This window comes from Antedon bifida, chromosome 3 (assembly GCF_963402885.1).
Source record: "Antedon bifida chromosome 3, ecAntBifi1.1, whole genome shotgun sequence".
NCBI classification, from domain to species: Eukaryota; Metazoa; Echinodermata; class Crinoidea; order Comatulida; family Antedonidae; genus Antedon; species Antedon bifida.
The window spans coordinates 6,556,069-6,582,964 of NC_136228.1; the positions used below are offsets into that span (position 1 = coordinate 6,556,069).

Below are 26,896 nucleotides of genomic sequence, written 5' to 3' on the forward strand. Positions count from 1 at the left end.
TCAATAGAGGGCGTTTTTTGGAGAGTGACTTTGCTGACTTTTTTTCGCACACATTTTTTTCTCAGATAAATTTAGATTAATAATTGTATAACAATGATGAATGTTTGTAATCCAATAAAAGAATATGCTGCAGGAGGAAAACAGAATAGATTTTCTCCTTATGCAATGAATGGAGGGTAAGCAAATATTTTGTTTTTGTAACCTAAATAACGGTGAGCTTAGGCCCTAGAGCTAAGCTAGTCTGGTAAGACCTGTGTGTGATTCGTAGCCTTGATTGTTGGCTGTGATGTGGACGGTGTGGTGTGTAGTGGTGAGAATCTAACATAGGTCGGCGCTACTGCAGTTTCGCACCACACTGTTATATCTTCGATTTCTCACCCAAACTTTCCTTTTTCACACTCACAACATAATATTATGTAACATGTTTATACGATTCGACCACTTACGAAGTAATTTTTTTTTAATAACAATACTTTTCAAAACATTTTAAACGATACTGAACTCGCTGTCAACACACTGCAAAAATGTTCGCCATCTTATATTTATCACTTAACTGCCAGAATGTATGCTTCATTTTCCCCAAAATATGTAGAAACTATAGAGGGCAGTGTTATAAAATCCGATTACACATATATAATAATAGGCCTATTTAGTTTTGAAAGGCAAGAAATGTTTTCGGCTGTCGAAATAGAGGTTAAATTAATATTTCATTATTCAAATAATATTTAAATATGGTTTATGATTTTAAAAAAACTGAATTGTTTTTTAAAAAATAAAATATTATATGTATGGACTCATATCGTCGCCGTTTTGATATGTACAGCTGGTTCTTTATAAAAACCACACTCTGCAGTTTAAAAATAAAAACAGAAAATAAAACATACATTGATTTCTGGCAATTTTCTGATTCTAAAATGGCCACAGTTCGATCGAAGTATTCGAGGAAAAGGAGCTGTTTTGAAAGGCATTTTTTATTGTGATAAAGGTAATATAACGGTGGCTAAATCATGGGAACATGTTACATAATGGCAAAATTGTATGATGTGGGTGTGAGAAAAAAAATTAGGTGAGAAATCGAAGATATAACAGTGTGGTGCGAAACTGCAGTAGCGCCCATAGGTCCATGGGCTGTGTGGATATTTGTATATAGGCCAAGTTCCAGCTCGTCTGCTGTGGATGGTAGAGAAAGAAGTAGGTGTCCGACAGAGTTGTTTTATTATTATCATTTCCAAACAATGAATGAATAAACAAACTCAATATTAAAAATGTTGAAGAAGAATGTCTGAGCTGAGTGAGGGAAGGAAGGAAAAAAAAAAACTTGTTGGTTTCAAAGAACTAATTAATGCAACTGATTCGATCGTACTCTCTGTGCTATTTAATATTATTTATTAATTTTGATTACATTTACAGAACCGTACTGGCCATAGCTGGTGAGAATTTTGCAGTAGTAGCATCAGACACAAGACTAAGTGAAGGATTCTCCATACACAGTAGAGATCAACCAAAAACATACAAACTGTACGTAGGCCTGGTTTTTAATTCTTAATGTCCTCCTCTTCTCTCTTGTTGAAATGTTTTCCATCTGTCATTCAGACACGCTTTCCACGATTTGTTTCCATATTTTACTGTTTTTGGCAGGATGGCTTGTTGTTGTGGTAATGTATTATAATATTAAATATATTAAAGTTAAAATTTTCTTATTAAAAAAAATGCATATTCATACCTTAAATGTCACTCACTAACCTCCCCTTCCCTTCTTGAAACGTTTTCCGTCATTCCGACATTATGCTTTCCACGATTTGTTTCAATATTTTTCTGTTTTGGACAGTTATTGTACTAAAGTCTTTTTTATTTGGTTTATCCAGTTTTCCCTTGGTCTTTCTGGTGGTCTTTTTCCTTTCTTTTCAGTTTCCTTCATTGCTTGTTTAATTGGCGTATCGTTCAGTCAGTAGTCTAATTATGTGTCCATACCATTTCAGTTTTCTTCGTTTAATTCTTTTTTAATTCTAGATAATTATGTCAACTACTTAATTTGATTATTCCATTTAATGAACAGTACTCTATTATATTAGCTAAAAAATAATACTTCAAATAAAAGTTAAAGATGTATTGTCCCTTTGACTAATTCCAACAAAAATTTTTTTTTTAAATTTCGAAAAAAAGTGGGTCATTTTGAAGTATCGTAATAGTTATTAACTTTTACCAAAAACTAGTCAAAAAAAAAAAATTTTTACTGAAATACAGACGTTTTTTTGTTTCCAGTCAAAGTTTTCAATCAAAACATATCTCATAATGCAACGCGCTTGTTTGGCTACTCTGTATGCATAATCAAAAAAAATTTCCTCAAGATTTGTGTGAAAACACCTTCTCAATTGTGACGAGTTGTAAACAATCCTAATTAGCATCATGCATAATGCACACTCGTGGTTTGAATTGAAATCTTTGTTTACTTTCGCTCGCGACGATTTTCCAGAAGAAATGTAATTAAATTAATTTACCTGTTAATTATGTAAACTTGTTGTTTTTGGCTCGAATCTTCGACTTAAAGTGAATAACTTTAATATTACTTTGATATGGCCAATTTAAATTTAGAATATTTTGACATTCATTTTTTTTTGTTTCAAGGGACAATACATCTTTAAATGAAAAAAATATTAATGTAAAATTCATTTTATTTACTTGTACAGTACTTATTTTATTCTTACAGAACTGATAGCACTGTTCTTGGATGTGCTGGTTTCCATGGTGATTGCCTTACGTTAAACAAAGTATTATCATCAAGGTTAAAGGTATCAAAATGAACACCAAACATATTCACTGTCGTCCACTAGTACAGTAGTACTCTGTAGTAAAAGCCCAATAAGCTCTGTCCACACTATCAAACTTTATGTGACAAAAAAATAGGATGTGCCCATATGGACATGATGACATCATATCACTACCATATTTTGACACATCACACTTTTTTTGTCAAACTAGTTTGATAGTGTACACAGAGCTTTAGGCCACTAGAAATCCTCAATACACCACTGTGATATGAATCACCAGTTTCTAGTAAGACAAAATAAACTGAAAATATATTAATATTATACTGTTTTGATAACCAAAAAGTGCTCTCTATTTAAATATCGCAAAATACAACATCTAAGTTTAATAATCCACCAAATACTGTAGATAGGCATTCTATAGTGACATTGAATTTCATGTTATTTTCTTTAAACCAGTCGTATGAATACACACATCATGCCAAGATGAGTTGCAGTGCTGTAGCTGCTATGCTTTCCACCATTTTGTACTACCGACGATTTTTTCCGTATTATGTGTATAATATCCTGGCAGGAATTGATGATGAAGGTATACATTCTACATTTTAATTTTATCCATGTTTTTTTTCACACAATACAGCAGTATATTCTTTCATCACTTAAAAATAAAATTAATTATTATTAATTTGTTAATATTTTAGTAGTAAATTTTATTATATCTGTTCTTTGTTGGTGGGTACTGGTTTTATGTATTGGAAAAAAAATTTCCATTTTTTTATAGTGTTGGTTGAATTATTAAAATCTAATACATACCGAAGGATAAGTGTTCTTCTTCACAAACTTTATTCAAACAACGCTTTTGGATCAGCGGCACAAGCCTATAAAACGGTGCATTCTAACATTAACAGTTACAAAAATACATTACATCAAACTACACAAAAAAATTAAACTTAATGAAAACGGTAAATAAAACAGTATTATAATTATACAAAATACAACCCAAAAATTAAGAACAAATTTGTTCCATGATAGCTTTGTACCAATACATCTGTTGTTTTATTTACAGGCAAAGGTTGTGTGTACAGCTTTGATCCAATTGGCTCCTATGAACGAGAATCGTACAGAGCGGGTGGCTCAGCCAGTTCAATGCTCCAACCTCTATTAGATAATCAGGTAGATTGCATGACAGTACAAAAGATACTTAAAATTGTTACTTTGGTCATGTTACAGGAGTTGTCAAAACAATATAGATTATCTGATAAAAACTCCTTTGCCATTTTTCCCCTGACTTTATTCAATGTTGTACTCCTCTCTAGGAATGGACTGTCGTTCAGTAGTAGTACTGTAGTAAAAGCCCAATAAGCTTTGTGTACACTATCAAACCATATGTGACAAAAAAAATGTGATGTGCCCATATATTATGATGTCATATCACTACCATATTTAGGCATATCACACTTTTTTGTCAATGTTGTACTCCTCTCTCGAGAATGTGCACATAATATACTGTAGCTATAGCATCATACTTACCCCCAAAAATGCCCCAAGGGGTTTTCTGATTAAAATTTCAGCATAAGATTTTGATTCATTTCTCTTCCACCGTTCTCACCATGTTTGTTGTTTTTTTCTTTCAAAATTTAGATTGGTTTCAAGAATCAAGAAGGTGTTGAACATGTACCACTGAGTGAAGAAAAAGCGATTGCTCTCGTCAAGGACGTCTTCATTTCAGCAGCGGAAAGAGACATCTACACTGGAGATGGAATCGTTATTAATGTAATCACGAAAGATGGAGTGAAAGAAGAAAGGTTTCCACTCAGACGAGACTGAGTACTACTCGTTCAATTTCACTTTCTTTTGCATTGTGTTCTCTTGCGCATTATACATCATAAATTCCACATTTGAAAACATCTCGAAAAGAGAAATTGTAAATTTCATTAATAAAAATAATGTTTGGTGTTTCTATTATTTCCGATAACAAAATGTGTAAACCAAGTACCTTATTATTTTGTATGTACACTATGCTTGGTAAAGCTTTGTCTACACTATGAAACTAACAAAAAAGGTGTGATGTGCCCAAATATGGTAGTGATATGACATCATCATGTCTATATATGGGCACATCACATTTTTTTGTCACATAAAGTTTGATAGTGTAGACAGAGCTTCAGGATGCAGACCAATGTTTTGTCAATAAATTAACTATAGTGACAGATAAAGTATGTTTCATTTTTGTTGTAGTTGACACAATAGAGTTGCTTTACAAGAATTCTCCAGGATTAGTCTTCATTCCATGGTGTCTTGTAATAACAGTAGTACCTTCTTTTTGGGACACCATATTAAAAAAAAAGGGTGTCCTAGAGGAAGGGGGTTCTACTCTGGTGATATTGTAGAAAATGTTGTTCACACATATCTGTTATACATCCCTATTGAGAGGACACTTTTCTGAGAGACAAACATGTTTTAATACTACGGCCAATCCCTATTACTACTTTTAATGGGTCCCGAAAGTGTCCCCTTGCCAAAATAGCACAAAAACAATGTATTAGAGGGCGGTGTATGTTTATGTTTTATGTACCATAAAGGTGTGAAGCCAAAAAAAAGGGTCTTCAGGTTTTTGGCCAAATTATGCCAGATTGTTTACAAATTATGCCAGATTTTTTTGCCAATATACCAGATAATATGCTAATAAATCGTGGTGAATATGCTGTAGAATTGCGTTTTTGAAATTATGCCAGATTTTCTAAAATTATGCCAAGCATAACAAATTATGCCAGATAGCATAATTATGCCAGATTTGGCCACTATGTTGATAGGGGCTTTACTTAATCAGTAGTGACACAGCTTTTTTGTTGTCTTGCTTCAAATTCCAATTAATTCTATATTCATATTAAGAATAATTGTAATTTTGTATGCAAAAAAAACACAACAGACTTTTGTAAAAATACAACTGGAGGTCAAAATGTTTTTATTTACAAAATCATGTCATATCGTATTTAAAAGTAAACTTTATTTTCCCAACAAGAATAAATTATTGTAGCGTTGAAAACAATACAATAGAAAACCCATATAAAGATACATGTATACATAAAGGTCTGTCTACACTCACAAACTAGTTTGACAAAAAATTTGCTCAAATGTGGTAGAGATATGCCCAAATATGGTAGTGATATGACATCATGTCCATATATGGGCACATCACATTTTTCTGTCACATCAAGTTTGAGCTTTAGACAGAACCATAACAAGTTAAAGAGGGGAGGAAAACTGCCATTGCAAGAAGGTTGAAAAGTGGCATCTAGGGGCCAATCCAGGGGTACATGTGGTCCCCTTTTGACAGCTAAAATTAATGTTTTTGTTTTTAACTAGTTTTCATAGACTTTCATAGACTAATATATTATGCTGGTCTCCCCAAACAAACCACAAATGATTGTTAATCTGAAATAGATTCATTACTGTTGCCAACATATTGCTCCATTGTGTATAAAAAATTACCTATCTACATAATCAGAAAAAGAAAAACTTTTGGAAACTTAATCTGATAGAACAATACATTCTTCATCATCGGATGAAAGAGGTGGGGGCAGTATATTCTTTACGAATCCGACCATATGGTTTATCCGCTTAACAACTGGTGGTGAATCGTCCAGACTTTCGTCGGAGCTGGACAGGATGATAATATCGGGGAAGCTGTTAGATTTAGTTGAACTGGTAGAAGGTGGAATAATACTGTCCTGTTCCACACCGTTGAGATAATCACCTGTAAATGAATATTAATTACCATATTATAAATTAATCAAAGTGCAGAACTTAATGAAGGAGCTTAACCTCTGTCTACATTATCAAGTGATATGATATTGATATGACATCATCGTGTCCATATATGGGCAGTAAAGTTTGATAATGTAGACAGAACTTTATACAGGAAATATGCAATTGAATATACAATAATTCAGGATTAAATGTTATTAGGAGTTAGTATGAAAACAAAAATTACAATGTGTGCTTCTTAGAAGAGACCTACTGTAGAATTTTAACTTATAAACCAATTTGCTAACTTTGTTTATAAATTATTGTTCTATTGGAGCAAGAGCAGTTAATTCTGTTCAGCTCTATGCCTATTGCTTGCTCCTGGCAAGATTGTGCTGACTGATAACATGCTGAATAAATATTATTATTGTTAGTTGAATATTATGATAAAATAAATCACCAAAGACAGTGGTTGTGAATGCTGTAGTACAGTAATAGAAAAAAAAAAATATTAATCACTGTTTAACATGTTCAATTTTATACCTTCTACAAAAATGTCTCTCCTGCCAAGAAAAAAGTAATGAGTAATTTAGTACATTGACCAATGATTATGGACTTGGGTGTACTATACAACCAATATCTGTGCATTTATTCAAACTAATCAGTGTCACCTGAACCTTCTGTGACCTGATTGAGTTATTGTTGAAGGTGTGGAAGCCAACTCGCTCTGATTGGTTAAGTATTTATTATCGGGTCCCTAATGACAATTATATGGCTTGTCAGCTACACAATAGTTTGTTTAACCTTGGATCCCACTTGGGCGTAACGCAAAGATGTAAGAGCAACGCAAGTAATTTGACCAATCACACACGATGGTTTATTCGCACTGTCGCATATCATTGGTCAGCTTGCTTGCGTTGTGCTTACATCCTTGCACTATGTATTGTACTAGTGGGAACCAAGCTTTACATACAATGTACACAGTATATCATTCTATGGCATTGAACATGACAGTGAAAGATTGTTAGTATGTGCAAGAAATAAGCCACCACCTGCCTTATACTTGCCTGTAGAGGTAGTACTTTGCTTGGAACCCTGTTTAGCACTTTCTATATCAATAGAATTCTCCTCTGCAGCAAAAGCATTATTCGAATTGGTCGTCTTGGAATTTTGTTCTACCGTATGTGGTTCATGCTTAGTCAAGATTTCATTCTGGTGATGGTCATCTTCTATATCAAGACTAACACATTCCATTTCAATGGACTTGGCATCATCCTTACTGCAATGAGCTATCTGGTGGCAATCTCCTTCTACTATTTCAGGTTCATGCTCGGTCTCAGATTCACCTTCAAAAATTGTGAAATCTTCTGGTAAAAATTGGTCATCTTCTGTATCAAGACTTGACGCCACTGACCTCGCAACATCAAGATCATCATCATCGTCATCATCTTCACCAGTTGAAATCTCCAAATTGTCGTCATTTTCACTATCACTTTGTTTAAGTTCATCAATTACATCTTGTAAGTCATTTTCTTCCTCAATTTCATCATTCTCTTCCTCATTTTCATTATCTTCATCCTCGTCGTCCCCATTTTCAGATTCTTCATCACTTTTGTTTTCAACTTTTTTTCGTTTCATTGGAGGGCTATCTTCGTTCGAGTCTTCTGCATTCTCTTCTTGTTTTTTTGAGAAATTATTTATAACCGTTCCTAGTTTTTCTTGCCCGAGTTTGCGATTTTCACGAAGTTTTCGATTCAGTTCTTGATCTATTTTAGAAGGATCATTAGCTACTTTGAAATCTTCTGTTAAATGCGATCCAAAGTTATAAGCAAGATCGACTTCTCGTCGATGTTGTAATCGATTACCAATTGTTTTAAAAGATTTTTCAGCAATGTCATCTACTTCTCTTTCAGACAAATGCAGTTCTTTTTTGGTATTTACTTTTCTTACAACCATCAAAACATCACTAAAATTAGGAAATTCTGGTTTGTTCATTAACTTCTCTAGCTTTACATTGATTTCCTGAAACCGAGTTTCCTCAAATATTAAATACTGTTCCGTAACTCTACCCGTGCTGGTTGAAACGTCTTTAAGTTTACATAATTTTTCCCAAACACGATTAAAGCGTAACTTAAGTTTGCTTTCCATAACATAATCTGAATCGTCATTGTCCATATCATCTAGCGTCAACTCCTTTTCTCCTAATCTCTTAATCTCCTTCGATAAATCTTTTAAATGCAGTTCAAGTTTTTTAATCCTACGTTTTCTCTTCTTCTCTTTTTTTCTTTGAGATTTGGTTTTTACTTCATCTGTGGCTGACGACGTTTCTTCCATATTTTCTATTGACGCTTCATTTCCGTTCTCCAAATTTGAACTTTCAACTTCACCTCCATTTCTAAGTCTTGCAGCACTAAGCATACGTAAAACCTCGTTAATGTGTTGGTAGATAGAACCTCTTCTTTTTCTAATATCTGATAAATGCTCAAACATCATCTTTCGAAAGTCTTTTGAACTTGTATATTTCACATCTGCATTTTTATACTTTTTACGTAGCAATGCTACGATTGAAGGTTTTTGATCGACTTTAGTGATGCGATTTTGAACATCATCAATAAACTGTAACAAAAAAATTATTCATTTTAATTTACACATCACATCATCATCAAAACTAGTTAGGCCTATATAAATGGATTTGCATTTTTTTACGTGTGTGTGTGTGTTTTATGTGCAATTTCAAATTATGTTGTGTGGACTGTGCAGAAAGGAGAAGGCCTCTACTACTACTAGGCTAGTCTAGTACCCTCTCTAATTTAATACTAGCCTCAGTCAAATGCTAGGAAGCTAGCTACTAGCACTAGGCCTAGACTACTTAGTAACTAATATAGTTAGGCTTATTACTATTTTTAGTCCACATGGATGGATGGAGCATGTGTAGGCCTACCTCCATCATGGATGGATAGGCTAGGCCTAGGCTAGCCTAGCTAGGCTCTCTAGGCCTACTACTAGACGGCATAGCTAAAGTTAAGTTACAGGACCTCCTACATAAACTATACCTAGTAGTACTAGAGGTTAAGAGTAGGCCGGGAATATTTTCAAAATTCACCTTATTGAATATTTTTGTAGACATATCGCCTTCTTGGCCGCCTTCTACATTTTCATTTCCCGACATCTTTTTCTCTCTCGACGATCGAATGTTTGTCCCCACACACATAGCCTGCACAGCGCACAGCACAGCAGGAGCAGCTGCCAGTTGTAAAAAATCACTCCTATATTTTCGCATTGGAAAAATTGGTTCCGGAAGTACGTCATACCATGGAGCTTTAGCCCTCTCACGTTTGGAATCACCCGGAGTGGTTTTATGAATATTTTAATGATTTTCATTTGACTTTCAAAATAGAGATGCATTATTATAATATATTTAAGTAGCATATGTGGTGGTGTTTAAAAATTTATTTACATCAGCTTATTATATTCTTTTTTGCAATAATTCTCATAAACATCTACCCACTTCCGTACGGCGGCGCTCTTCTTTATACCGCCCACAATGCATTTCGGGAAGGTAACAATATTTTCGATTTTGTTTTTTATGTGTATCAAAATTTAGGCGCGCTCTCTACTACTTTTTCAACGGAGTGTGTTAAGTTCGTTAAACGTTGGGGACGCGCACGGAATAAATATCAAAAATCAAAAAATTTAAAATGTTAATACAGTTTTCAAAATAATGCCTTTATTTAATATTATTTTCTTTCATATAGTTAGGTCTATAAAACAGTCACTCATCAGAAATTACAAACAAATCATAAAGACATTCTTTTTAAACAGAAATTAGTATTGGTACAATTAATGTAGTATCAGCAATTAAATTTTAAAACACTGATTATATTAAAATAACTTTTATTTTTGGTCCTAAAAATCCCATGTAGGCTAATAAAAGATTGTTTCAATTAGAATAGGCTATAAGGGGCTAATAATTGATATATTCATTTGATGTAATTTAGCTCCATGATTTAATTAAATTCGTTAAACACAGTATTTTAATAACCTCCTATATAAAAAGCTAGTATATATTTATATTTTTGGCACAATTAATATGTTAGTTAGTTATAATATGTTTGTTATACTAGGTGCGCCTGTCCACAAAAATAACAACCTTTGAATTAACATAGTTAATTACTTATGGCAATTAATTATACAGCACCTGTTTTCTATTATATGCAAATTATTATAATAATCTAGCAATGTTACACATGTCATACAAATTAGAAATATTTCATAAAAACAGCAGCGACGACTGCTAAAACTGCAACTATTTTCAATATTTTGGTGAAACTACCTGGTTTGGCCTTTGACTTTAAAACTCTAGATTTTGTAGGATATAAAATTCTATCCATTGCTGTATTTATAGCGTTCTTGGCCCCATCCCACTTTCCAGGGCCATTTAATCGGTACTGGTAGGGATAACATGGCCCGAAAAAACACCTCAAAGCGAACGCAGGATTTCGTAGAAAGATTTTGTACAGATTCGGTTTAACTCCAAACTCTGAAGCAATATCATCCATATAAGTAATCCAATCGACTTGTATAGTATGGCGTTGTGATGTCACGTATCGTGCTGCCATCAACTCTTTTTTTGCAGAGATTTCCTTCGTCATAGTGGCTTGTGATGGGGCTTTTACTGCTCCTGAGATCAAGCGTGTCACCCAACGGCTTTGTATCTCTGATATTGGCATAATAGCACCCCAGGGCTGTGCTAATCCAATAACTGCTAGGGTTGATGGGGTCACCCCAACAGGTAGAACATACTTATATAAAGACGCTTGGTTTTTATCCACTTTCACTATCGACTCGTCGATGAATGGGAAACTGAATGTATACCCAGTAGCCAGGATAATCACATCGATATTATCCTCAAAAGTGCCGTCATCAAATTCTACAGACTTCTTGTTAATGCGCTTAATATTACTCCTTATTTTCAAAAAGCCGGACATAATCCTGTTTGGAAGGTCGTCATTTACTGTTGGATGCTGAGAGAAGAATCGGTGTTCCGGTTGAACACCATAATTAGCATGGTTAAACCTTGAATTTAGCTCTGATTCTGCAACGCTATTGACGATTGAGATGGGTACCATATTATGAAATCTGGTAGTGTTGATTATGTCACCAGGCAGACCATCATCTGAAATACGATTTATTACCCATGCACCCCTTCTGGTACTAAGGAATACCTGAAATAAAACATTTGATAAATAAATTAAAAGGTAGACTGCTAAGTGTTGTTGTATGTGAATGTCCTTTTACATTTGTATGTTTGTAAAATAAATATTGCATGTGATTTGCTTATTGTAATTCATGTATTGTTTCTGAACATTATATTTTGTAATTTGCATATTGTCACCTGTTCTGAATGTCGACTCAACTCAACAGCCGCATCACCACCAGAATTCCCAATGCCAACAACCACAATTCGTTTACCCTCAAACCCATGATGATCTATGTATTCATGGGTGTGTAGAATTCTACCAGTAAACTTGTCTTGACCGGGAAACACAGCAACATGCGGGTCGCAGTGATGACCGTTGCATACCATAACACCATCAAATATTTCTGTTGAAACTGTCTTTGTTTTCAAGTTTGTAATGGTGACTTTCCACTGTGCCGTCTTCTTGAAGTCTTCACACTGAGTAACATGCTCAACTTTAGTCTGGAACTGAATATATTTAGTCAGGTTAAATTGCTTTGCATAAAGCTCAAAATACTTCTGTACGTATGTGTTGTGCATGAAGTTAGGGTAGTCTTTTGGAATAGGAAAATCACTGTAACACATCATCTCTTTGCTTGTGTTGATAATTGTTGACTTGAAGACACCAGCTTGTTCATCTCGATTTTCTCTAAAATTCCATAAACCGCCAATTTCATCGGTTTTCTCAAAGCAGACAGGTACTAACCCTTCATCAAGGCAGCATTTGATAGCTGTGAGTCCGCTGGCTCCAGCCCCAATCACGGCTACACGCTTAGACATGATCTGTGGATTAAAAATAAAGTCACAAAATATATACCGACATATGCATTTTTGTTTATTTTCTCTTGTCAACCAATAATACAGAAAAAACCTAGTAGCAGATAAGGAGGAATAAAATAAAATAAAACATTTCATGTGCCTATAATTTATAAATGAAACAAAGATGCAACAAATCTTCTTAGTCAGATTGAATGAAGTGAAAGTGTGGTGCTAGCATAATTTAGTTTAATCTAGGCCTACTTAATATGCCTAGCTATCCTAGAACTTGTGTATTTTACTAGCCCTTCTAGACTCAAGAGTAACTGGGGATGGAGTCTTAATTATCTTTAGACTTTCCTCCATTATAGGTCTTTAGTGTGCCACTACCAGACTAGCCTTCTTAATCTTAATCTTGCTTAGTTTATGAACAAAATAACACTTTTATATGTTGAAAATACTTACAATAGCGTTCCAGACTGATTAAAACTTGCAAAGAGATGAACACAATTTCATAATATACTGATAAAACTTAATCGTCTGATTAAAGTCCGCATCAAACCCTGGATTTATGTAAACACATCGAGAATCAACATACACGTAGTGTGGTGAGGTCAAAGACCACCACCATCCAGGTACGTATAAAAGTTTGAGTTTGTGCACGTGGTCGCCTGGAGGCGTAGCTCTTTTCTCTGAAAAAAAATAATTGTTGTAATTTTTGTTGTTGTTTGTTGTCCACACATAAATAGTGATTGAGATTCACTTTGACCAAAAATTCCGGATCAAAAAAAACCATCTGAAAATAAACTGTCAAAAATAGTCAAAGAAAGCCTGACGTGTGTCTGGCTTTCATAGATAGATAGTGTCAGGCAATGGGTTTTTTGTACGGATAACTTTTATAAAAAGCAAAATGATGTTGAGTAATGTCATTTCTGTCTGGTCACCGATAGATCGTCCTGAATTCATATTATTTTATTTGTAAAAAGATAGCAAAAACTCAGACTAAAGCATCCACTCTTCTTTTTTAGCTTTTGTTGTAAAATAATAGTATTACCCCCTCTATAAATCACATGAGTCAAAATGGCAGCCTACACGTATTTGTAATTTTTTGCGTGACAATTTGTGAGACAATATTTTTTCAAAGATAAAATGTTTCTTAGGACTAAGAACTAAATAAGTTTCAATGTTACTAGCTTTTGTATAGTCTTACTTAAAAATTAGGAATGAAAAGTAATCATTTTTCCAGCTTTAGGCAGTAGATAGAAGGAGGCCTAGCCTAGCTATAGTTTTGAGAATCGTGTGGGTAGATGTTGAGAGGCAATGACCGATTGAGTCTAGTTTGGTCGTTTCGACCTTTGATGGCATTGCGTACAGTATAGGCCCTATATTTAGAGTAAATAAAGGCCTGGTTTTTGTTGTTCAGTCTATAGTTATTGTTAGTTATGTAGGCTCTACTATTGGTAAATAAATAAAATTAAACTAAAAACTAACTTTTGAAATAAAACTAGTAAAAAATATAATTAAGTAAAAAAATAAATTAAGTGCAATTGTAATTATTTTAAAATGGATTTAAAAAAAATTAAAAGTGAGTAGGACAGAGGGTCATTTAAACTAATCAAAAATATCACGATGCTATATTTTTATTTAAATACTGTATAATATTTTAATAAATCTTCATTTTTTATATATTCATAATAATAGATTACATGACCGCTGCCAGTCAGAACAGAAATTTGCAACATGCTTGAAAAATTATAAACAGCTGAATAATGCAGCACCATCCTGCAAGCTATGATATTGCCGACTGTTTCCATCTGCTGGAATCGGAGAGTATTCTGGTTGTCAAGGACATCAAAGAGGAGATCCAGGGGGTCCTTAATTCTGGTAGGTATGAAATGGGTATGACACCATGGAGGTATCTGGGGAAAATACACATTACCGGTATAGGATGGTTCTAATCATCTAAGGTTTAAGAAACAAACTGCTGCATGCAAAAATAGGTGTTTAGGTTATTTAACTGACTAAGCAAAATCATTGATGATTTTTTTGACTTAAGCAAGTTTGAATAATCTGATCCAAATTTTACTAGTCCATATTTCATCGTCAGATATTAGTCGCATACTTAATGTCTAAAGTTGGCATAGGTTGTAGGTATATGACAACAAATTGTTATATATGTAATAGAGATGAGTTGTAGCTGACCTGATATGATTTTGTTAATGTTATGATTTGTTAATTTTTAAATTATATTATATACAGAATTATATATTATTTAAAATGTTCGGGTGGCTTCCATGCATGCGACTTTTGGCCTTAATGGAAGTCTCCTTGGTCCTTTTGTATATTTTTTGCTTTGTATTTTTTTTTCTTTTGGATCAAATAAACTGATTTGTGACTTGTGTGACTTGTGACTAATATATTTTAACAAATATTATGTATGTTTCTTTAGGATCAGACCCCAAATTTGTGAACTCCCTCCTTGACTACTTTGTGCGGACCAACTCACGAGAAGCACTTGATCTCATATCTGGATTTAGAGAGCCTCATGATAAGGTAAGTTAATAAAAACGTTTTCTGTAGCCCAGACCAGACGGCGCTGTAGTTAGCCCAGACCTCCATTCAACAGCCACTGCTTTCAGTTAGTAGGAAGCTTTCAAATTGCGACAACTAATGACCTAGAAACAAATTAGGTCATGTTAATTTATTATGTGTAGCGGGAATTTGGAAAATGCTTCCTCATTCTATTTCTTGGCACAGTTTTGTCGGATTCAAACTCCAGACCACACATCAATACATGCCTAAATGTAGTAATAGCAATCCTTAATATGGTAATTGTAGTCCTAAATATGGTAATGGTAGTCCTAAATTTGGAAATGTTTTAGTCCTAAATATGATAATGGTTGTCCTAAATATGGTAATGGTAGTCCTAAATATGGTAATGGTAGTCCTAAATATGGAAATGTTTTAGTCCTAAATATGATAATGGTTGTCCTAAATATGGTAATGGTAGTCCTAAATATGGTAATGGTAGTCCTAAATATGGAAATGTTTTAGTCCTAAATATGATAATGGTTGTCCTAAATATGGTAATGGTAGTCCTAAATATGGTAATAGTAGTCCTATATATGGTAATGGTTGTCCTAAATAAATGTATATTATTACAATTTTGCATTCTCTGTACTAAAATCATATAATACTATATTATCAATTTTATTGTATAATAAATCACTTAAACTCATTGAATATTAAATGATTGACCTTTTATCTTATTGATATGTTCTCAGCATTTGTTGGATAGATTGAATGAATACTTAAAACAACCATCAGGAGTGTTACAATGTTTGACTGTACTAGGGAGTCTTATTCAACGCCAGCCTTCCTGGTTGTACACAATCTTTAAGGCTCCAGTTTTCCCGTCATTTATTAAACTACTTAAGGTAATGATAATTATTAGAAATAAATGTCACATACTTTATACTCTTTAATACAGTATTAAGAAACTAAAGATTAATAAGTGAAAATGTTATGTAACATTGCAAAATAATTCATTCAGAAATTCAAGTTCAGTTTAAATTTATTCAGCAAAAATCTTTAATATTGGTAATAGTGAGGCTGTTGGCATTGTAACATTGAATGGAGTTCTAGTGTATATAGTAGATAGTGTTCTATGTCATATATTGTATATACTAATTTAGAATTTGTTTACCGAAGCCTTAGAATTTTATTTAAAATTGCATGTTTTAATTTTAGTTGGTTATTTCAGCTTTTTAGTTGCATGTTTTTTTGGTGATAAATTTGAATAAATGAAAAAAAAATAATGACTATATATAATCTAGCTATATAAAACAATTCATCATCTTAAAAGATGTGTCTAGCTGGTGTCAGAAGAAGCTAGTAATTTTCTGTTGACCCTTGACCTATTGAAATTTTTTATTATTTTTAAGGTTGAAACCAGTGTACCAGTATTAATGTCAGGAGTGCTAAGCATTACAACATTGCTTCCCATCTACCCATCACTTGTCAGCCCGTATCTTAATGACATCTTTCTCCTGTTTTCAAGATTAGCAGCCTGGAACATCAGAAAACCTGGTAAGAACATCAGGACTGGTATTTATCAATCTCTTTTATTTATAGTTAGGAAGGGTGGGGCAGCAGTGAGGACACTCACAAAAGCACTTGAACAAAACATAGACACATTTAAAAAATAATGTCAAAAAATTTTCACAAAAAAAATATAAAATGGACGGACAAATTAAAAAAATAGACATATATCACACCACAAATAAAAAAAAAAGAGGTGCGACACTTTTGTATTAGTTTTTCATTTATCTGTTTTTGTATATCTCAGAGCAAACATAATTTCTATGTATATTTTATATGCAAATGACAATAAATGGAAGTAATTTTCCACGGATGAATGAATGCACTAAAACAAATTTGCTTGATTTTTGTTAAAAGATATATATTTTTATATTATGACAAAACATTAGAATTACTCAATATATACTGCAAGTTAAGCATTTCTTTGTTTATTCCACAGGAAATGTACCAGAGATCTACATGTTGCATTTGAACGTAGCTGTGTATGGCTTGTTCCATAGGTTGTATGGCATGTATCCATGCAACTTTGTTGACTATCTGAAATATTCTTACAAAGACAAAACAAAAGAATTTAATAAAGTTATTCTGGTGAGTTTCTGGTCTAATGTTCAATTTAAAATAATAATAATAATTGACAAGACCTTTTTTCTAATTTTACTTTACAGTAATAATTTAAAGTAAAATGATAATCATTTAAATTTGTTACTCTCAGATGTCTTAAAGCTCTGTCTACACTATCAAACTTTATGTGACAAAAAACATGATGATGTCATATCACTACCATATTTGGGCACATCACACTGACTTTTTTTTTCAAAATAGTTCAGACAGAGCTTTATTTATCTTTAGTCCCCTTATCTGGCTATTCTTAATACTGTACATCTATATTTCATAAGCTACAATTATTAAGTAGATTTTCTTGAGCTCTATGAGCTGCACATTATGAATGATTACGTTATAATGTTTTTATATATTTCAGCCGCTGCTTGAGAGAATGCGAATTCACCCAAGGTTAATCACCGATACATATAGTAAGGAAATCGACCCATCACGGTAAGTACTGTACAAATAGTTTATCATACTTAAGTACTAAATAGTAAATAAGTGGTGTTTTGTATTTGTCCATGTCCATTTTGTACATGTCTCCCAATAAATTTAGCTACTAATTCCCCCTTTCTTTCTTTTCCCCATTTTGCCCAATCAATTCACAATATCCAGCAATCACTTTTCTAAGGGATTGTCTCAAAAGTGGAGATAAATAAGCATATTCACAGTGTTAAAGCATAGGTATTTTTATACCTCTATGATGATCGCTGAAGATGATTCCTAAATTCTCTCAGATTTGCTTTGCTGTATAGTGGTCCTAAGTATTACATTTATACATTCTGTATTTTGAAAAGTCTATAGCCAAAGATTTTACATTCACATTTTGTCCTTTCTTCTTGGTAACAGATGGAGGAAGATGGAGGCACATGATGTTTTGATGGAATGTGCGAAGGTATCCCTTGATTATTCACTGGAGCATACAGGTAGTGAATCCCTGAATAGTTCATCAGTGGGAGAGAACCGCAGCATATCGTCACGCCTTAAACAGTACCTAGAGAGAAGCCAGCGACAAACATCCTCACCTATCATTTCAGCAGGTAAATCTGATTGCTGTAAACCCACTCTATATTGTTACATAATATCCTAAAATTGGGTAGGTTTGAGGGGGTTTATAATCAAAGTACAGAAATGTAGTGGAGAGTTTAGTCTCTAAAGCTCTGTTGACACTATCAAACTTTTTGTGACAAAAAAATGTGATGTGCCCATATATGGATATTATGATGTCATATCACTACCATACTTGGGCATATCACTACCATATTTGGGCACATCACACTTTTTTTTTGTCAAACTAGTTTGATAGTGTACACAGAGACTAAGCATAGAGATTATCTCTATGGAGTAAGGTTTGGGATACTGTGTTTGTATGTATCAGTTTTTTAATTGTCTTGTGAGGTAGTCTTAGAAAATTTGTGAGCAAAACCTTTTAGTTTGACAAAAAAAGTGTGATGTGTCCAAATATGGTAGTGATATTCCCATACATCACAATTATTTATGATTATTATGTTGCCCTTAAAATGAAGTGTGTATAAATAAGATTTTGTTTATTTATTCGTATAGTTCCCACAGTTGAAAACACAAAGGATCTTCCAGATTTGAACAACATTATACAATTAGGAGCTGAAGCTATCAAAGATAGAGTGTTACAACCCGAGAATCCTGACCAATCATGGTTCAGTCCATCCCAAATGTGCCCTCTGTCGACCCCTCCACTATCAAGACCGGCATCTCCAAGCACGAGTCATGCTGACATCAGCTTGACAGGTTCCTCTTTCATTGGAGGCATGATACCATCCGCCGGTAACACTCCTACTCCGCAAATCACGCCAGGTGGATCCCCACGACCTTTTGTCGCAGACGACCTCCGAAGCAGGCTAACGCACATCTCCAGCAGAAGAGGATCTGGCAAATTCAAACCACCATTACTGAAACAAATCTCAATAACATCATTAAACACTTCTGCAGTGAATCTAAATAAATCCAGTGAGGGTAGTAAATCTGTTCCTGTGACTCCCTACAAAAAGACGGATCCTTTTGAATTTCCAGCTATTAATGTTAGCACGCCCTCTAGCGCTAGTAAGCTTAAAATCACAGTTCATGAACTTGCACAAAAAAATAAACAGAATAACACTTCACAAAAAGACGATTCTTTTGAAGAAATTAAACTACCTGGACAACAGTCCAACGAGAGGGTAAAACATCTTTCAGCAGAACCAGTGACAATCAAGAGACTACATGGTGTTATCAAACAGCTCTCACCAGATAATGATTCTAACTTAGATGGTAAGACACATTTGTTTTTATTGTTTTTCTGCACACACACAACATTTACAATGAAAGAACAAAATTACACCAGTCTGATTTTATTAATCTCTATTTTTCATGTTTTTGGAGGACAATACATCTTTAATAATAATTAAGTGATAACTTTACTTTTCAGAGGATGGCATAAACAAGGAATTGTCTCTGATTGTTAGCAATGAAGGGGGAGGAGAATCATTTGATGAATGTTTGCTACCAGATCACATGTCCTTTCCAATGGCTTTCTCGTTTGATAGACTAGAACGCACTGCTAGAATGCACTATAACAGTGAGAGCCAAGCGTATCGGCAAACTCCTCGTAGAGCACGGCATGAAACGTATCCACCGCTCTGGAGAGTTTACGATTCGGAAATATCTACCATTCACGAAAAGTTGTTGCGTGCTGACGATGATGACAAAGGTGCAATTAAAAGTTTCAGTCCTTCCAAAGACTTGGATGATGATATTGAGATAGATGGAAGTGATAAAACTACTGATAATAACCAAGCTACAATCGATCAGACTGTTGATTGCAGTAGTGGTAACAAAAATATTTCTGACGCAGAAGTGACGAATATATCTGAAGATTGTAAGGAAAGTAATAAACCCAATAACATTGACTGCACAGCTAAATCCATTGGAGTTAAACAAATTCTTGAAGGAAATCCACCATCTGTACCACTATCACAACGTTTCACTCCCATAAAAGATCGTTCAGTCGATAGTTTAGAGTCACCTTTGAATACGCAAAGCGCTCGTAGTTCAACCTCTGATTACCCAGATCGCGTATCTGGTTATCATAGCGGCACAACAACTGCTGATCTACGTTCACCGAATCCCTATGCGCAAATATTTCCAAATATGGTGAGTCCAATGGTGAACCCGTGTCGTAAGCAGACTTCATCGGCCAACTCGACGCCAGCATGTGAGTCGAGAGATAGCACTGATTGCTTCCACACGCCGAATGACATGTCGGGAAGGCTGTCTTGGCAGTCCCCATTGTCGCCGCCTGAATTACTTGATCGCTACATTGAACTGGGTGAGAATGTTCATTCTAAAGAGCTGAGTCGGTAAGTTTATTAGTAAATTAATTTGATTATTTAGTAAATGATAATTAGTAATAAATAATATGAAGCATTATAGTTGAGCATAGCTCAAGTTGATTAGATATATCTAAAACAGCGCCTTCCCAGTAAAACATTCAGGCGCAGATTTAAGCAGGGGGATAAACAGGCTTTAGTTACCACACCCCCACCCCCACTAGAATTTAACAGCCATGTCTTTTTTAAATAAAATAATGAATATTTTTATTTTTCTGCAACCCAACGGATCATTTATGAAATTTTTAGCACCTGCTATAATGCTGGATCTGTCCCTGACGTATAGCAAATACAAACTGAGCTTAAGATTTATTTATTATTTTAGTAAATATTGATAGCCTCCCCCTCCCCTCCCCCACTATTGATTGTAATTTGTTTATTTCATAAAATGAATTCATTTCTTGTCAGAATTCCTTTAGCAAGTCAAAACCATATTAGCTGGACTCATTTTGGAGGTAAGGTATTTTCTTGTTTTGTAGATCAATAAAAAACATTTTAGAAATAAATATATTTACTTGAGGAACCCTTGTAGTTTTTGACAATTGTTTGCATAACCTCATTTTTACAGGTGTTGAATAGTATTTTAAATAATTATTTCTCTGTATATTATTTTCAGGTCATCCGCCTGCAGATGAAATTGAACTGTTAAAAGGTCAAGTGTTCTTGTTGCATACTCAGCTACAATTTGAAAGAAACCAACGAGAACAACACGAGCAAAGAAACCGAAGACTACTAAGGAAAACGCACAAAGTTCGTTCACTATTTAGTTTTTACCAATATATGCAATAATAGTAACTTTTTAAACCATTAGATGTAATTAAAAACTGTTTTCACTCCACTCCCTAAAGCTCTGTCTACACTATCAAACTTTATGTGACAAAAAAATGTGATGTGCCCATGTATGGACATGATGATGTCATATCACTACCATATTTGGCCATATCACTACAATATTTGGACACACTTTTTTTTATGAAACTAGTTTGATAGTGTAGATAGAGCTTTAGCCTGAAATGAAAAATTGCCAACACATATTTTGTAATTGGCAAGTTATTTCCTGCTGAATGTTTATGAAATTAAAAATATATATATTATTTTTAAATGTCTCATTGTGAAATATATATTTCCCCTAGTATCGTTTCATGGTACTTTAATAGGGTCGTCCCAAAGGAGGGGGTTCTACTGTAGATGAGATGAGAAGCACACTGTCTTTTATCTTTGTAGTTGTAGTACATTATTTTCAAGATTACTGTCATTTTTTTTGGCTACATGTTTGGAAAAAATTGTAGAAAATGATTAAAATAAATGAATTTTGTCTTGAAGGCTAAAGCATATGAAGAGGGTAACAACGCCTTACAGATGCAATTAAAACACTATCATCGAGAGAAGCTTGAGTTGATAAATGGATGTACTCAAATAAGAAAAGAAAGAGATGAATTGAGTGCTATGTGTGAAGCAATGAGGAAGGACCTAGGCCTAGAAAGAGGGTGAGTAATATGACCATTTGAGGGTGAGCATTTTGATCATTTGAGGGTGAGCAATATGACCATTTGAGGGTGAGCAATATATCCATTTGAGGGTGAGCAATATGACAATTTGAGGGTGAGCAATATGACCATTTGAGGGTGAGCAATATATCCATTTAAGGGTGAGCAATATGACCATTTGAGTGATGAAATAGGTGACCTGAATTTAAGTCTAAAGCAATGAAAAGAGGTGTATGTATGTAAATGTAAATGAAACATTTGTTGTATTCGATTGGTAACTTTTGTACTCATAGATATTCGTTTTTGTATTTGAATTGTAAATTGTAAACGGATTGTGCTCAACAGAAAATCATTCGAATAGAAAATGTTGACAATGCAAGCTTTTTCATTAAGAACAATCTCAATGCTCAAAATACTCTGTTAAATAAGTACTCAACTGAAAACTCAACAGTAAAAGTCTCAATCAAATGCGACAATTAACAAAGGCTTGATTTATAGGGTCAAATCAGAGTAAAATGATGGCATCTCTTGCATTGTATTGTTTTTTTCTCCCAATAGGAAAAATACATTGGTTATTAGAGAGCTGCAAGAAGCCAAAAAAGAACTCCAAAAACTACTGGTAGAACACAAGCAAGAGGTTGAAAGAATTAAAAAGGTTTCTCTTCAATATCCTAAGAACTGTCTACACTATCAAACTTTATGTGACAAAAAAATGTGATGTGCCCATATATGGACATGATGATATATCACTACCATATTTGGGCATATCACTACCACATTTGGGCACATCACACATTTTTGTCAAATTAGTTTGATAGTGTAGACAGAGCTTTATATTTTGTTTTACCATCATTCATCACCGACATATTTATCATGAGGGCGCTATGCGGTGTGGGTAGACATGATTTTTAGTGGCTCCATGTTTAAGTGCTCCCAACAATCATGATAACGATCAAAGATCAATCTTAATATGGTCATTATCATTCTGTTGATGCCTTCTTATCATTATTTCTTTTTTTACAGGATTGGAAAATTGCAGAAAACCGTCTTTGTATTTTAGAAACAGAAAAACAGAACTTGTTAGATGAACTAGATGTTAAAAAACGCTTGGAAAGTGAGGTACAGTAGTTATTTTAAATTGTTTTAATCTATAAATGTGTGTCTTTATTTAGAGACTTAACATAATTGTGATAGAACATGTTTTGTATTATGTATGGAGTGAGTGCAGAATCTGTTGCCTATTCTCACACCTGGTCATTTAGGAGGGCAGGTGGCATGCCTGCTGGATTCTCTGATAATAAATATAAGTTATAAGTTATATATAAAATTAAATTATGCAGGTAAATTTTCTGAATCGTCAATTGTTATTAATGGGTGAAGTGAACATGAAATACCAGGAAAGAGTGGATGATGAGAGGGAAAGCCAGCAGGGAAAAGAGGAACTACAAATGTATAAGAAAGCATCAAGAAGGGAGCTTTATAGTAAGTTCTTAACATGTTATTACACTCACCCACAAAAGTATATAGAGTTCTGGGACTGTATTCACCAATCACACTTAAGTGAGATATTTCCCATAAATATAAGTATTTTCCTTACATTATATTCATTTAAATAGAAGATTTTTTTAAGGGTAATTGTTTCCCTAAAGCTCTGTCTATAGTATCAAACTAGTTTGACAAAAATAATGTGATGTGTCTAAATATGGTAGTGATATGCTTAAATATGGTAGTGATATGACATCATCATGTCCATATATGGGAAGACATTTTTTTGTCAGTTTGTGTAGACAAGGCTTTAGTCTAAGTGTGAATGGTGAATTTAGCCACTGGTTGCAGTAATATGAGAGCAGCAATGGGAATTGAACCATGACCCAAATGAATACTGTTACAGTATTATTGTCTTTTTTTCAGATTTGTCAGACACATGTAAACAGAAGACTTTGCAATTAGAAGCTGCAAGATCGAGAATAGCAGAGCTGGAACAGGCTAGAGAACAACAAGTGAGAAAGCTTTAATAAAGCTATGTCTACACTATCAAACTAGCTTGACAAAAAAAGTGTGATATGCCTAAATTTGGTAGTATATGACATCATCATATCCATATATGGGGCACATCGCATTTTTTTTGTCACATAAAGTTTGATAGTGTACACAGAGCTTAACATTATATAGCACTTTTTATCAAAGCCCTTTACAATAGATATAATTGTACTTCTACTACGGTTAATGATGAGAGCCTGGTACCTGACCTGTGCTAATATTATTGTTGTGGTTTGCAGGGCCCCTAGCATAACCCCTCGGCCACTCCTTTGATATTTAAATTGTGTCCTTCAGTCAATTTTAATTTATGTAGTATTATATTTTATATAACATCTAAATAAATTCCTGTCATTTGATTGGACGATTGTGGGTCACATGGCACGCAATAGTACTATTGAACGGTCTATTAAAATACTATATGCATTATGTGTACTACACTTAACTAATAATTAAGTGTCCAAAGCTCCCAAGAATAAAAATTCGTTCAGACTTTTGAATAACATTTTTGCATTTTCTTTATCATTACTTCATATAAATTCACAATTTTTCATATACTTTAGGAATTATCAATTGTTGAGCAGAAACGTTACCTTGAAAGTGTTAAAAGTCTCTCAAAGGCCAAAATGAAGGTAAGAAGAAATTACTGCTGAAGGAAAAAAAATCATTAGCTGAAATTTTTGCTGAAAAAATTCATGTAATTAAGCCCTCGGCTCACATTTATCAATTTGTTTGCTTTGCCTAAATAAATCTAGTTAAGAAGTGCTTAAACTGAGGCTTTATTTATCAAACCAGTTATTTTTATATTATAGAAAGGAGTTGCAATCTAAAGCCTTGTCTACACTATCAAACTTTATGTGACAAAAAATGTGATGTGCCCATATATGGACATGATGATGTTGTACCACTACCATATTTGAGCATGTCACCACCATATTTGGGCACATCGTAGTGTAGACAGAGCTTTTGAATTTAAGATAGATGGTAGTGCCCTGGGCTGGCATTTATCTCTTTTGCTAAAGTCAATATAATTGTGTAATTTATTATTTTATATAAGTTATTTTTATATTATGGAAAGGACTCATCTAAGATAAAGTATATAAACATAATTTGCTTGGATTACTTTCAAAATGGATAATTACTTCAACATTTTTTTTGTTTGTTTTTTGCTAAGCTTGTTTGATAATTCTCACCTCTGGACTTAAATGCTGTTTTTGTTGCATTTTGCAGGCCATGGAATTCAGGGTCACTTCATTCAAGAAAATTATTCAAAGACAGGAATCGTGGTTTTTTAAACTTCAAAAGCAGATAATTGAACTGCAAGCAGATTCATCGGAATCTAGTAAATCATTAAACAGACGACAAAGTAACATATCACGCACAAGTAATCTGACATCTGGCACTAGCACACCAGAGATGTTTGCACAAGAACGACTACAGCATGTTCCAAACAGCGAAGAGGCAATTGACAATGCTATACAGTCGTGGTCGAAACCTGACAGTCCAGGCGGCACAGACACACGATCATCGAGAAAGTGCTCTTTGAAAGAGGATACAACTTTGAATATAGACTTTGATAGAATGAAGCAATCGTTAAATGAACGCAAAATGGAAATTCCGTGCAAAGCTGAAAATCTACCCAACCAGATTCTGTCTAGTCCGCCGATTACTTTTAGCGCGACATCGCCTTTTAGACGCGTAGAACCAAGAACGAAGGCGAAGAAAACTAATTTACAAGATGTTCATCAAAAGTCAAGCAGTTTGCCACGAACGTTCAAAGAAACATCATCGAAGAGAAAAACGGATCTTGACAAAAATCCTGAAACAACAATTTCCCAAGAAAATACGCAAAAATGCATGGATGATGTCACTAATGATGTCACAATTGGTACTAATTTGATTGGTTCAGATGGCAGTAATGTATAAATGGTTATCCACACATCATGTGAAACAGATTGACTTCAGAAGTGTGCATTTAGGGTGTGTCCCTAAACTTTAAATATGAAAGTTCAAACAATGCATACTTTATTATTATTATTTAATTTTCGCAGACATATTGGACACTTTCAGTAGAGTTAAATGAACTACAGATATTGTAATTGATAATATTACTGTATAATTTATATATTCCATCTATAAAAAATATACATCACCGAGATGAATAGGGGGTTACTCCGGTGTACTAGCCACTAATCATGACTGGGCTCTCTGGGAGAACAGTCTTTTACTGAAAAGGTCACCCGGTATAAATAAATAATATTTAAAAAAAAACGTATTAATTTATGAATTAATGATACTTTTATTATATTTATTACCAAAATAATTAATTGGAATTTGCAGGTTTGCAATCCATTTGTTTTGTATGGTGTGCGCCCTAGATTGTGACATAGATTAATTATGAATTGGAATTTGAGATTACAACCACTGCCAGTTAATTGTCAGTACTGAATAACATTTGAATTTAAATAGTTATTCTATGGAGGAAATTCCTCCATGTTTCATTGTATATTCAATGAATTTAAAAATTGAGGTGCAAGGAATTTTTATTAAATTATTATTTCAATAACTTTTTACTTTTACTGCTGTAATCTTAACTCAACATGCCCTAAAGGCTGGTATTTTTTTTTCATCATACAAGACATTAACAAGGAAAAGGCTGGTATTATAACACTATAGTAATCATATATTCTGTTGAATAATTAAATTTAATACACGAACTGTGTAAGGATTAAATCATGTTATGGATTGTATAAAGTA

At 33.7% G+C, this 26,896-nt stretch overlaps 4 protein-coding genes across 5 annotated transcripts; 2 read left to right on the forward strand and 2 right to left on the reverse strand.

Moving 5' to 3' along the window:
- Position 1: 1 nt before the first annotated feature.
- Positions 2-4,981, forward strand: LOC144836817 (proteasome subunit beta type-1-like). Its single transcript, XM_078691688.1, has 6 exons — positions 2-176; positions 1,411-1,518; positions 2,708-2,789; positions 3,225-3,354; positions 3,832-3,938; positions 4,407-4,981. Exons 1-6 carry the CDS (start codon positions 94-96, stop codon positions 4,590-4,592), a joined length of 696 nt encoding a protein of 231 aa, XP_078547814.1. The 5' UTR covers positions 2-93; the 3' UTR covers positions 4,593-4,981.
- Positions 4,982-5,713: 732 nt separating this feature from the next.
- LOC144837233 (death domain-associated protein 6-like) lies at positions 5,714-9,748 on the reverse strand. Of its 2 annotated transcripts, none has more exons than XM_078692264.1 (3): positions 9,616-9,748; positions 7,580-9,128; positions 5,714-6,522 (listed from the first exon to the last, which is right to left on the reverse strand). In XM_078692264.1, the coding sequence occupies exons 1-3, from the start codon at positions 9,721-9,723 to the stop codon at positions 6,296-6,298; spliced, it is 1,884 nt and encodes a 627-aa protein (XP_078548390.1). In that variant the 5' UTR covers positions 9,724-9,748; the 3' UTR covers positions 5,714-6,295. The 2 variants fall into 2 exon arrangements, with proteins under 2 accessions (XP_078548390.1, XP_078548391.1); XM_078692265.1 differs by having other exon boundaries at positions 7,569-9,128.
- Positions 9,749-10,235: 487 nt separating this feature from the next.
- LOC144837114 (flavin-containing monooxygenase 5-like) lies at positions 10,236-13,101 on the reverse strand. The gene is made up of 3 exons (XM_078692121.1): positions 12,973-13,101; positions 11,908-12,534; positions 10,236-11,737 (listed from the first exon to the last, which is right to left on the reverse strand). The coding sequence occupies exons 2-3, from the start codon at positions 12,529-12,531 to the stop codon at positions 10,772-10,774; spliced, it is 1,590 nt and encodes a 529-aa protein (XP_078548247.1). The 5' UTR covers positions 12,532-12,534; positions 12,973-13,101; the 3' UTR covers positions 10,236-10,771.
- Positions 13,102-13,581: 480 nt separating this feature from the next.
- LOC144836765 (hamartin-like) lies at positions 13,582-26,718 on the forward strand. The gene is made up of 19 exons (XM_078691613.1): positions 13,582-13,629; positions 14,209-14,391; positions 14,957-15,060; positions 15,792-15,944; positions 16,452-16,596; positions 17,048-17,196; positions 17,588-17,661; positions 18,061-18,251; positions 18,775-19,497; positions 19,655-20,585; positions 21,024-21,070; positions 21,232-21,365; positions 21,939-22,102; positions 22,661-22,757; positions 23,126-23,221; positions 23,443-23,584; positions 24,014-24,102; positions 24,703-24,771; positions 25,370-26,718. Exons 2-19 carry the CDS (start codon positions 14,277-14,279, stop codon positions 26,063-26,065), a joined length of 4,119 nt encoding a protein of 1,372 aa, XP_078547739.1. The 5' UTR covers positions 13,582-13,629; positions 14,209-14,276; the 3' UTR covers positions 26,066-26,718.
- Positions 26,719-26,896: the final 178 nt, after the last annotated feature.